Source organism: Salvia hispanica, chromosome 3 (assembly GCF_029641045.1).
Source record: "Salvia hispanica isolate PSC_SH4W2 chromosome 3, Shi_PSC_v1, whole genome shotgun sequence".
In the NCBI taxonomy this organism is placed as follows: Eukaryota; Viridiplantae; Streptophyta; class Magnoliopsida; order Lamiales; family Lamiaceae; genus Salvia; species Salvia hispanica.
In genome coordinates this window covers 38,955,424-38,968,616 of record NC_142694.1, presented here as the reverse complement: position 1 = coordinate 38,968,616, position 13,193 = coordinate 38,955,424, and the positions used below count along the sequence as shown (strand labels likewise).

General features: G+C 35.9%; 1 protein-coding gene and 1 pseudogene across 2 annotated transcripts; one reads left to right on the top strand and one right to left on the bottom strand.

The window, feature by feature from the left end:
- The first annotated feature begins 1,919 nt into the window (after positions 1 to 1,919).
- LOC125214866 (Zincin-like metalloproteases family protein) lies at positions 1,920 to 8,763 on the top strand. The gene is made up of 17 exons (XM_048116063.2): positions 1,920 to 2,208; positions 2,295 to 2,376; positions 2,478 to 2,530; positions 2,611 to 2,665; positions 3,117 to 3,255; positions 3,342 to 3,396; positions 4,071 to 4,293; positions 4,659 to 4,754; positions 5,197 to 5,316; positions 5,403 to 5,528; positions 5,959 to 6,114; positions 6,209 to 6,325; positions 6,705 to 6,827; positions 6,902 to 6,969; positions 7,332 to 7,467; positions 7,558 to 7,723; positions 8,223 to 8,763. The coding sequence occupies exons 1-17, from the start codon at positions 2,045 to 2,047 to the stop codon at positions 8,468 to 8,470; spliced, it is 2,127 nt and encodes a 708-aa protein (XP_047972020.1). The 5' UTR covers positions 1,920 to 2,044; the 3' UTR covers positions 8,471 to 8,763.
- A 119-nt stretch (positions 8,764 to 8,882) lies between these two features.
- LOC125200064 (LEAF RUST 10 DISEASE-RESISTANCE LOCUS RECEPTOR-LIKE PROTEIN KINASE-like 2.4) lies at positions 8,883 to 12,033 on the bottom strand (annotated as a pseudogene). Its single transcript, XR_016136783.1, has 4 exons — positions 11,269 to 12,033; positions 11,158 to 11,190; positions 9,536 to 10,213; positions 8,883 to 9,497 (listed from the first exon to the last, which is right to left on the bottom strand). The product of XR_016136783.1 is annotated as an LEAF RUST 10 DISEASE-RESISTANCE LOCUS RECEPTOR-LIKE PROTEIN KINASE-like 2.4 (transcript).
- Between the last annotated feature and the right edge of the window lie 1,160 nt (positions 12,034 to 13,193).

Genomic DNA, 13,193 nt, shown 5'->3' with positions numbered 1-13,193 from the left:
TTGCGGAAAAGCAAGAATGTGGGTATTAGAGCATCCGCAGCGGTAAGAGCATCGCCGTCCGTCCGTGCCGCTGAGCAGCCTTACGTGGCGGCACACGACTGGCCAACGGCAATTTCGTTTTTTTTTTGTAATTTTTTTAAAAAATTTGAATTTAATTTAAAAAATCATTTTTAAATAATAAAAAAAATATTTTCCCACTTCTCCATAAATTATATCCGTTTTTTACACACTTTTAATTTATTTTTCAATTTTTTCCCCCAAAATTTACATTTTAATTATATATTTTTATTTTTTAGGATTTTAATTATTTAATTTTAATTTTTTAGGATTTAATTATGTAATTTTTATATTTTAATATATTTTTATATTGTAGAAATGTTTTTAGTAATTGAAGTATTTAAATTGAATAATAGAATAGTGGGACCTAGACCTGCCAACGGTTCATGAACCGGCGGTTTCGGTTCGGAACCGCCGGTTCCGGTTTTGGGAAATATGAAACCGAAACCGAACCGTGAGGCTGTTTCAAGGTTTCGGTTTCGGTTCGAAAACCGGCGGTTTCAGTTTCGGTTCCGAACCGCCGGTTTTCAGACGGTTTAGGTTTGGTTTTGCGGTTTCACGGTTTTTTTCCTTAAATTTTTTTTGTCATATAGTTTGAAATTATAAAATAAATTGGAACAGAGAAATGGATAGTTTAAATTGAGAGATTGAAGAGAGAAATTCTTGTTAACACTAAAATGAGGCGAGTGTAAGTGAGGATAGAGAGGAGAATTTATAGATAAATATAGAGAGAAATGAGATCCAATTTGAATTTAAAATAAACATTTAAGAATAAATAAATAAATAAATAAATAAAAGAAATGGTGTTTTGTGCAATCAATTTTAAATAGCGCAGCCATCGCCAACCGCCAACCAATCAATTTTGAAGACTCAACCAATCAATTTTGAAGACTACAAATTCATTAACCAATGTTAATTTGAGTATTATGCTTTATTTAAAGTAATCAATTCTTCTAAGTTTTATTAAAAAATGTTCGATAAATATTTATTAATAATGACATACTCCATAGACTCCATACGTAAAAAACTATGTTAATTAATAAAATCGGAAATAGTATTATAAAGTTATTACCATAACCATACTCCATAGACTCCATCTTGTAATTTAGTTATTTTTATTTTGTTATCTTTTCTGTTATGTTTTCCAAATTACAATCCAATTTTACCAAATAGTATTATAAAGTTATTTTTGCTATAAAATTTTGTCCCACATTATTGTTTCTACGGATATTACCAAATCTAAAAATGAAATTTATTTATATAAATATAAAACTCATAAACCGGATCATTCAACAATTTTTTATTTAATGGTGTATAGTTTTAATATAAGGATTAACTATGTTTAAATTTATCATTGCATTGGCGGTTCGGAACCGAGAAACCGACGGTTCGGAACCGTCCGGAACCGGCGGTTCGGTCGCGGTTTCGGTTCGAAAAATTTGGAACCTGAATCGAACCACGGTTCTAAAATTCACGGTTTCGGTTCGGGATATTTTTCGCGGTTTCGGTTCAGAACCGTAACCGCCGGTTACGGTTTCGGTTTTAACCGCCGGTTGGTAAACCTTGGGCAGTTCTAGTTGGACCCTTGAGCTTGTCCTTGCGGAAGAGCACGGATGTGGGTGTTGTGCTCTTGCCTAAAGACAAGGAGTAAAAGTGCGTCCGGACCCACCTCCGTGCTCTTATTTAAGAGGACGGATGAGGATGCTCTTATGCTCTTATCTAAGGGCAGAAAGTAATAAAAGTGGGTCCGAACCCACACTCTGCTCTTTGGCAAGAGCAAGAGCACGGATGTGGATGCTCTAAAACTCATTGTCCAATATACAAAATTCATATCATTAACGAAGCTTGAGCTATTATTAATCTTCCATTGTGGCCTTTATTCAAACACATTTGTGTTTAAACAAATTCTAGTAGAATTTAAATTGGTGTGTTTCCCCAATTGAACACTCCCTTCAGCTGAGCGATCAGTCCCACTCCGTTCCCCGCTATGCTGCGCCTCCTAAGCCGCAAGCCTGCGGCGTATTTTAGCCACGGCCGCCGCTTCCAACATTCAGCTACCGCCCCGCTACTGAAGGAAACCGGCCTCTATGGATTCGACCACTTGAAAACCGCCAAAGGCTTCCAACGCATGGTCGACGACGCCGTTGAGCGGTAACTACACCAACTCTGATATCCTCATTCCTCATTCCTTCAAAACTATGCAAAATTACATTATGTTGCTCATCGTTGATTGATAGGTCTAATGAACTTGTTAATTATATCTCTGGAATGCCTCCAGCTCCTGAAATCATCAAAGCAATGGATGAAATATCTGATGCGGTATGTTTGATTTTGATCTCGGATTAGCTAATTAGTATTAGCTTCATAATATAGGTGAATTGCTAACATTGGTTTGGGTGTTTGTTTGTTTGTTTCTGAAGGTTTGCACAGTGATAGACTCTGCAGAATTGTGTAGGCATACTCATCCAGATAGGTGAGCTCTATTTGTTTGACTCTGTGTTGTGTGTTGTTTTACTGAAGTGGTCTAAAATGTATGTTTGATGCTTGTTGTAGAGAATTTGTTCGGGAGGCAAACGAGGCATCTCTGCGTTTAAATGAATATCTACATGTGAGGTGACTAACCCAGTGGTTTGTACTCATAATCGAATAACTGGTAGCTTGGCAACGTGAATGAGAATCTCTGCATCAAAACCATAGCTTGGAAACAAATTACTGCGATTTTCTAATGAGCACCAATGTCTGTAAATATGAGAATACAAAATAGTAGAGTAAATTACTTGTGAAGATTATGTATATCATAAACTTTTTATGAAAGAACAGTGGTATTCACATTTTCTGTAGTTAAGATTTTGTTACAATATGTTGTTTATGTGTGATATGCCAATGGCTGGATAAAAATTTGACCTTGACAGTGTCCGGAGAAAAAATATTTCAGTATTAAATAATAATCCTGATATAAAACATATTTTCTGCTGGCATTTTTATTAGATTTTGTCATGGGATGTTTTTGAATAGTTAGCATTTATGTGAATATAGTAAAATGAAGCTACTGTTTGCAGTATCTTAACTCGAATCCTAGTTTATACAATGCAATTGTAAGAGCTGAACAAAATCATCACTTGCTTACTGAAGAGGCTCTAAGGGCTGCCCGTCATCTACGCACTGACTTAGAGAAGGGTGGAATTCACCTCAGCCCTGGTAAATAGCCTTTGCAAGAAGCCAGTTAATCATTCCATCTTGTCCATTTCTTTTACATATTACAATATATTCTGATCTTCTTGCAGAAAAATTGGATCGAGTTAATCAGCTTAATATCGACATACTCCAACTTTGCAGAGAGTAAGTGCACAATTCTCCTAAAAAGGAACATTATGGTTTTTTTATTTCTTATTATTTCTGACAAACTTCCATGGTCATTCTCTGTATTTATTTTTTGAATTTGTTTAGACCCTGAAAGCTCCAGTGTTGCATTGAGTAACGACATGGTATTCCCGGATATATTAATCATAACTATTTGGTTCTTTACTATGGCTAATGGTCATCTGCTTTTGGACAAGGGTCTATTGGTTGGATGGAATGCATAGTCAATTAGTCATGTGCTCGCCTCCAATGTAAATGACCTATTTTATTGGTGAACTAGTATCATATTGACTGGGTAAAAAACCTTGTGCAGGTCGAATGCCCATAATACTGAATTTTGTTTTTAATTGAAAGTACTAATTTGGGCATACAACAACTGACACCAAGTCTATTATACATTGGAGTTTTTGTATTTTTGTTTTAATGTTAGTAGCCACATAAACAGTTGTTACCACAATTTGATTCAGTGAATATGGGTGCTTCTCTCCTGGAAGCACTTCGATGGTTTAACAATTGCATTCTAGCCTAATACATTTCTTTTCCTCATCATGCCACACTCCATACATGTTTTTAGCCTCGCGTCTTTCCTTCAAATCAGCTATAGTGACCTCTATGATTATCCTCTGATTTGTTATACATTGTCATTTGATAAGGTTCAATGAAAATATCATCACTGACCCAGGTCGTGTTGATATATTTCCTGTTTCACGTATCCCGAAGCAATTACACCATCTTACTAAGGCCATATATCGCCCTTCTTCGTTTTCTCCAACGACAACAGTAGGAACAGGCTCTAATATTAAAGAGAAAGGACTGCGTCTGACGACAGAACCTAACAGTCTGTGTTCGATTTTGCAGCTGGTATCTGACAATGAGGTAACGTACCTTCTACTTGGGTTTTATTCATTTCAGTTAAATAGATATAGTCCCCTTGCTCCTGACCTGTTGATGAAGTTTTCTATGCCAAATAAGAGGTTATTTGTATTACCATTCAATGTATATAATATCTCCAATGTACAATTTGTAGGTAATATAATGCATAAAGTCAGGCGGTTACAGTTATTTTTGTAATAATTCATAAACAGACATTCCTTGTTTTTGGCAACTTGAACTCTTTCTTCTTGTTGAATCATCTAGGTTGAGTTGATAGAAAGCACCTAAACAAACTGTTGCTTCTTTTGCCACACTTCATCTTTCTGGACTTACTAAATCATGTCAATCTTTTTCTTAATCGTATCCAGGTTAGGAAACTCGCATACATTGCTGGAAATTCTGCACCACGTGCAAACCTTGTAGTCCTCGATAAGCTTCTTTCAGCACGTCACGAGCTTTCTGAGGTCAGCATGAAATGATGGTCTTCAATGAAGATATAAACTAATTTTTAAAGTTTGAAGTTGTGATGATGTCTGGAGAAAAAAGGGTCAACATAATATGTCATTCTAGGTCCTTTTCCCTTGAAGAACAAAGAGTTCTTTAAAAATTTTGGATTGCAAGAAAAATAGAAATAGCTTGATGGATGCATGGATCTTCTATTTTTCTCGAGTGATTGGTGCACTTAATGCTTTTGGATGGAGACAGGATGATTTCAAACAATAAATTTAATATCATATGATGTTATTTTCTACAATTACTTAAAAAAATCTGGATTTCTTTTTCTACCTCCATCATTCTTTAGTGTATGTTGTTTTCTTGCTTTGGTATTTTCACATTTATCTTTCTAGCAGAAAACCAGAGATCAATACCATTTTTTATAATCATTTTGCACGGAATTATACACAGGTCTTGGGTTATAAAACTTATTCTGAATTTGCTCTGAAAGGGAATATGGCTTCATCACCTGAAGTTGTTGTATCTTTTCTGCATGAAATGAGTAAAATGGTCAGGCCCAAGGCTGAGGAGGTACGTGACTATAGTGGCCTAGCTTATGCAATCTGGTACCTTTACTTTCCCCTTTTCCATTACCATTAGTAGGTTTGTCATTGCAGGAGTTTAAGAAGATTTTGGATTTTAAGAGGGGAAGAATAGGACAATCTGTTGAAGACTTGGAGCCATGGGATGAGGCATATTTCACTAGAATGATGAAGTCCAATGCGCACAATCTGGATTACTCAGTTAATTTGCACCTTAATTACCTTATAATTCTTACTCAGCCACAAATTCTGCATATGTTCCAGCTTGCATCTGCAAGAATGTTTGCCTGAATTTATAAAACGCTTTAAACACTTATAAGAAAAAGAAAATAAGATTTTCTCTGGTTAACATTTCTTGCATCCAGTTTAAATGCAACAATTTCAGGATGAATTGTGTAATAAATTTAGATATTCACAATATGAAAGTGGATCATGTTTTTGGAACCTGGCTGGAATTTTTCAGGATTATGGGAATCTTGCTCAAACTCATTCTTCATGGAATAACAAAAGATAGTAAAACAGGAAGAAACTTTCTTAATAAAGTAGTATATTATTTGACTCCTTGCCTTAGCTATTAGTATAAAATATTATCTGACTCATTTTGATTAAAATTTTGTTGTTTCATTTTCAGACTGTTGCATCTTTTTTTTCTTTGCCACAATGTATTGAGGGGTTAAAATTTCTGTCTGAGTCACTATTTGGTGTGAAATTCCGCAAGATTCCTCTTTGCCCTGGTGAATCATGGCATCCAGATGTTCTGAAACTATCTATACATCATCCTGATGAGGTGAATAAGTGGATCTATGCTTTAAGTGATGTATTTATAGTTAGAACATAACATAATTCAGTTCTTTATAATTTGATTATATTCTTTGTTGCAGGGGGACTTAGGGTGTTTGTACCTTGATTTGAAATCAAGAAAGGGAAAGCATCCTATTTGTGCACATTTTGCTATCAAAGGGGGTAGAAAAATCTCTGATACAGACTACCAGATACCAGTATGCATATATAAAACTTATCCTACTTGTTTGATGATTTTCTTCAAGATTTGTGATACAATTGCGATTTGAAATGCATTACAGCACTGAACTCTGCATGTAAATTTTTGTACTTTATACAAGTTCCTGCTATGCCATTTGAACTGATGAAATTCGCGTTCAACTAGTTTTTAATTAGAATTCTTACTATCATTGCAGCCCTTTCCTGTGCGTGATACTTAACTATTATTATATCCTTCCACATAATCCCTCAGATTTACGACATGTCAAGTGCAATATATATTTGCAATTGTTGTGTGGTAGACATATACGCTGGTTGATTATTGGAACAGTTGTATATCTCAATCAGTGAGTTTCTTATATCATAGAACTATTGCAGGTAGTAGCCCTAGTTTGCAATTTCTCAGGTTCAAATTTCCAGTCTGTGAGGCTTCACCATTCTGATGTAGAAACTCTATTTCATGAGTTTGGACATGCGCTTCACTCGTTGCTTTCAAGGACAGTAAGTATGGTAGAATTATATGGCATCCTCCTGATTGGAATGATCATAATCTCTCAAGGTGGTTTTTCTCCCAGGATTACCAACATTTTTCAGGGACCAGGGTGGCGCTTGATTTTGCTGAAACGCCTTCAAATCTCCTCGAGTGAGTAGATTTTTAGCTATTTCTAGACGATTTAATCCCTAAATAATAAGCATAAAACTTTGGATTTTTTGTCTAGTTTTTCTATACTAAGCATGACATCATGTTCATAGATGGAGCGAGTAAAGTTTACGATTCCTTGTCAGTGATCTTCTAGGTTGATTTACTTTTACATATATGCAATGTGGTGCTCAATTGGATGGTGAAGTTGCACTTGCTATTCATTACTGTGAGACATCAATAAAATCTTACTTATCCGAATGATACTATTATATTCAGTACTCATTTGTACGCACGAGTGCTGAAGGTGTATGTCCTGTTCTGAGCGCTATTAATCTTCCTTCAATCGTCTTGGGCGATTACAGGTACTATGCATGGGACTATCGGTTCTTGAGGACATTTTCCAAGCATTATTCAACTGGTGATCCAATACCAGAAAACATGGTAAAATCACTGCTTGGAGCTAAAAACATGTTTGCTGCGACTGAGTTGCAACGCCAGGTTGGTAGTCCCAGGGCTAGATAATCGACTAGGGATTGTACATGATAGCTTGTAAAGATGAAATTTTGACATTTTACTCGTCATTTCAAGGTCTTCTATGCATTGGTTGATCAAGAACTTCATACTCAGCTGCCATCCTCACCTAAAGACTCAATATCTATAGTAGCTGATTTAAAAAGAGAGCATATGTGTTGGGGGTATGTGGAAGGGACATGTTGGCATACCCGATTCAGTCATCTTGTTAGCTATGGTGCAGGTATGTCACTGTTGTTTTCTTACATCGGACTTGCCAGTGAATATCCATGAGCTATATAAACTGAAAAATAAGAGCGAGGCATGATTATCAGACAAAATTACAGAGTCGTGGTCAAATTCTGGTCAATTCCATAAGGTTTGCAAACTGATACTAAATCACAAAATTTCAACCTTTTGAATTGTCATGTTGTGTTTGTACAAACGTCTTTTGGTGATGCATCAATCAACGCCGGTTCAATAAAACAAGTATTTAGTCTTTTATCCTCCTCTCGTCTTTTATTAGTATTATAATGAAACAACGTCGTTTTGTACACAAATGAGACAATTGCGAGAAATTGCAACTTCATAATTTAATAGAGTAAAGGTCAATTTTGGTCCTAACAGATGAACAAAATATGAATTTGGTCCTAATATCATGATAATTTAGGATTAGTTATAATAGGCTGGATTAAGTGACTTCACAGCTAAATGAGATTTCGTTTTTCTTGTCATTGCACCAGGCTACTACAGCTACTTGTTCGCGAAATGCTTCGCTGCCACCATCTGGCAAAAAGTATTGCACGAAGACCCGCTGTCGCCAGATGCAGGGTCTGCCCTTCGTTTCAAATTGTTGCGGCATGGTGGAGCAAAAGACCCGGCCATCATATTGAACGATCTTGTTGGAGAGAGTAGTGCGATAAGGAATCAGAATGGAGGACTCATCCCGGACATTACTAGCCTGGCTGAGGAGCTCACACTATTCAACTAGAGCTTGTTTTCCTCCCAAAACGAGATGAAAGTAAATTAGGGGCCAATTTTGGAGGGAGGCAAACAATTTTGAGGCATTCTTCTCTCTTATCCTTCATCATTCTTCTGTTTAAATTGTTAATCTGTTGGTCTCTTGAAATTTATGCATAAGTTCAATTCTATGCATATAATTAAATGTGTTTTAGTGGTAGGAATTTAATTGAATGCATATGTATTATTTGTTGGGATCATTGTCTAATAACCTTGAGCAATGGTTACCAGTCTATACCATATGCCAAATTTTGTTTTGTTTCATTAATATATGTACTTATGCACAGAGGGATATGAGACCAGTTTGGAAATTTTATTTCCAAATCAAAGCCCCAATTCCATGGCACTGAACATGCTAAATTTGATACAGATATGCTTGATACTTTTAAGCAAAAACCGCACCAAACATGCGAAATTTGATACAAATATGCTTGATCCTTTCAAGCAAAAACAGTGGGAATACATACATATTCATGCTATACTAATCAATATACTATCACTGTCATAATCCGACTCTGACTGTGATCCGCAGCCCAACTCTTGGCCTCATTAACTAAGTGAGATGGATGCTCTGGAATCTTCAAATCTTCAACGTCACCTTCCAACATCTCCAACACTTTATTCATTGATGGTCGATTGTCAGGATTCATTTGTATGCACCACAAGCCAACTATTGCCATCTTCTTAACGACATTCTTTCCATTCTCATTCACATCATCAACATTGTTGTCCTCTTCAACAATTCCAAGCTCCTCACCTTTATTAATGCAATCATATATCCAATCCGGGAAATACTTGTTTGGATCATCCTTGTTGTTTACACCTGTCATCTCCATTAACAACATCCCAAAACTATACACATCGGCCTTGTGAGACACTTGGCCAATGCTTCTGCAATTGAGTTCCGGAGCAACATAGCCTACGGTGCCTCTAACAGCCGTCATCGTCACCACCTCCTTGTCTATGGAGCATAACTTTGCTAGCTCGAAATCGGTGACCTTGGGGACAAACTTTATGCTAGCCCGAAATCGGTGACCTTGGGGACAAACTTGTAATCAAGAAGCATATTGTGGGGCTTGATATCAAAATGCAAGATCTTGATATCACAACCACTATGCAAATACTCAATCCCTCGGGCCGCTCCAACTGCAATCTTGAATTTCATACCCCAATCCAGCGAAGATGCTTTTTTTTTTGTTTGAAGATGTACTTGTCAAGAGAGCCATTTGGCATGAAATCGAGTACAAGAGCACGCTTAGATCTCTCTGCACAATATCCTACAATTGAACAACATTGACATGATGGATCCTCCCAATTGTTCCGATTTCATTGATGACATCTTTGTTATTTATTTTGGCCTTTAATAGCTTGACTGCTACATAATGGCCACTCCGAAGCTTTCCTTTGTAAACAGAGCCGAAGCCACCTTCACCTAGTTTGTCTCGAAAATTTCTAGTCATCTTCTTTATGTCTGAATAGGAGTACCTGATGGGGGACAAATGGTTGTCACTTTGTAGGAAGCTCTCTATTTCCTCGTACGCGGACAAATGCCTTCTTCGGAATTTGTAGATCAGGAACCCCATCGCGCAAAGAAACCCCACGATGAATCTTAGTTCCAAGTAAACAATTGCCGAATTAGAAGCATTAAATTGGTATCTAATATCTACAATCGTTTGGATCATCTCGCCAACGGATTGAGCACCGGGAAGCCAATCTGCATTTCCACACACATGATAGTAAAACAGAGTGAAAACATATTCCTCTAACTAAAAATAATAGACTCAAACAAAAGGTGTATAAGAAGTCTTTAACGGGCTCTGTTTCAGTCCAAAAAATCACGGCAAGTGTGATGGTGATAATGATTTTTGCCGCAATGCCTACCCCAATAAATACAATAGCTGGAAAATTTCTGGACAAAGATAATTACTGCCTACATACAAATCTCTTATGCTAATTAGATATTGATACTATAGGGGGTGTGATCAATTGCTAACTTTCTTAAGTTGCTAACTTATCAATGCAGTGTATTAAAAATGTCAATACGATGACATTAAAATGTTAATACATAATTTTGTTGAACTTTAATATAATGTGTTGATATTATGTGTTGACATTTTGATGTCACCGTGTTGATATTTTTAATACACTGTATTGATGAGTTAGCAGAGTTAGCAACCTAAATAGTTAGCAATAGAATGCAACCCCCTAGATATTAGTTGTCAATAAATAAATAGCGCAGCACAAGTTTCAAAACTCACCAAGTATGAACATTAAAATCATGAGAAAGCCTCCAGTTGGACCTAATCAGGACTATAATCAAATTTGTTGAGAGGTATATAAATATATACATAGAGTGAGAGAGAGAGAGTAGTGATCAAATGACCGTTAAAATGGGAACTGAGAATCACATCAGTTTGCTAGTTAAGTACATCACAAAACATATAGTTGCTGACTTTCAATATCACATAACCCTGTTGATATTAACGAACTTATATCTTTTGTGATGTCAATTGATATTAATGAATTATCGAACTGATATGGTTCTCGATTCTCATTTAATGGCGGTCATAGGGGAATATGACTACTCTATATATGTATATATCACCAATTGTTTCTATTCTTCTTAATTTATAAACATGGAACAACAGATCATCTTACCTTTAGGTGATAGGAAGGAGTCCTTGATGTAGTCTGCAATTTCAAGAACACATAAAGATATCAACAATAGAAATGGAATCCTAAACTTGTAAGCAAATGATCTAATCTTACCCCATTTACGTTGAAGCGATGAACGGCGGCAATTAACTAGCTGATACGGATCGACACCTCCTTGGCCATAGCTACATATTAATCCTTGCCAATTTAGATTAAATCCATATAGCAGATACTGATGGATTTCAGACAGTGACACATTGTACCAATATGCAAAGCGCCAAGATATTGCCGGTACAGTGTCTATTGTGCACATATGGCCTATATCTTTGACACGCAGCTTCCCGACGTTTATATATGTATATTTGCTATATTGCTCGCAACCAGTGAGATGCGTGAAGAGGGAAGAGTTAGGCAACGGATACTCGCAGCTCACCAAACTAATTAAATGATAGCCAAAGCTGAGCCCGTCGCCAAAACTACGGATAACACTATTATAATCGGACACGGAATGTGTAGGAAAAGAGCAACTGCTGTTGTCTGTGGAAATATCAGAGAGTCTCATGCTAAAGTTTTGGTAATGGATTGCTTTGACATAGTACTTGTGGGAGTCGATGTGCATTAAGGTGACGTTGTTTTCGCATACTAACTCGTAGCCGGGATCGCGACAGTTGCTGAGGCGGAAAGGGAAGCTGATGGGAATGAGGCCACAGGAAGAAGGGGGGCATTTTGCATAACAATTTTGAATGAATTGAAGTGAAAGAATGAAGAGAGATGAACAAGTGAGAAAGAAGACTTTTTTGTTGACCATCTTAATATTTTTTCCAAATGCAAGGCTATGGATCTATGACCCAAACTAGATCACAGTATATAGTGCATATAATGCAGAATGCTCATCCACAACCACCCAATATTTAATACAGAAGCAAACAAATGGGATGAATTGAATTTGGCACACATTCTTATTTTACATTAGATGAAAGACTTAAAGTCTTCGCTTCTATATCAGTCTAAAGTTTTTGCTTATATTTCTTTTTTAATTTGGTTGCCAACCATGACTGAACTTTAAAAACCACTAGAGCACACAAATAAAAAATTTAAATGGATGACCTTTATTTATTTATTACTAGTATTATTCCAATTGTGGTGTGAGAAATTTAGTAATGAAAAAATTGAGGCAACTTCCCGGACGTAGACAAGAAATTATACTGGAAGGAGCCAAAAAATATAATCCTTATGTGTGGTGTTTGGTTTTATAGATAAAATATTATCAAGACATAATTTAGAATTGTGAGATTATTTTAGTCATAGGGGTTAGCTATGACTAATTATTCTATGATTATCCATCTAGTAAGATTGAATTGATGTACTCAATCTTATGAACCAAACCTTCTATAAATTTAATCCGGGATACAATCTTGCAATCCGAACGCCTAATTTTAAGTATATTTGCCTAACTGCGGCAAAATTTTTTAGTAATAAGAGATAATGGATGATGTAATAAAGTGAATGCTTTGTTATTTATAAAAAGCCATGAGTAACTTTGTAAAAAAAATTATGCTCTAATTAAGACATTTCTTTTCGACACGAATATTAAGAAAAATTGTGTTAGTGAGTTAAGTAAATGGAGAATAAAATAGACAAAAAAGGTAGAGAAATGAAGAGAGAATAAAATAAGAGAAGTAAATTTGGTATGGAAAAATGCGTTACTTTTACTAAAAAAAGGAAAATAACTCTATTATGGAACTTATCAAAATGACAAAATGACTCTATTACTATGGAACAACTATTATAGAACGTATCAAAATGACAAAATGACTATTACTATTGAACGAAGGGAGTACTCCCTCCGTCCCACTTAAGGTGACACGTTTTCCTTTTTAGTTTGTCCCAACTAAGATGACACATTTCCTTTTTTGATAACTTTCTCTCTCCAATTAATACACTCAACCACTTTTTCTCACTCCTATTAAAATATTCATCTATCTTTATCTCTCTACTTTAATACCTACACCTACCTTTTCTCTCTCAAATTAAACACT

Bases quoted from the DNA above. Each gene is read 5' to 3' on its own strand.
- LOC125214866 (XM_048116063.2), top strand. From the start codon at position 2,045: ATGCTGCGCCTCCTAAGCCGCAAGCCTGCGGCGTATTTTAGCCACGGC. The intron at 3,397-4,070 runs GTAAGTGCACAA...TCATTTGATAAG, and splicing joins ATACTCCAACTTTGCAGAGA to GTTCAATGAAAATATCATCA. The intron at 6,326-6,704 runs GTATGCATATAT...GAACTATTGCAG, and splicing joins ATACAGACTACCAGATACCA to GTAGTAGCCCTAGTTTGCAA.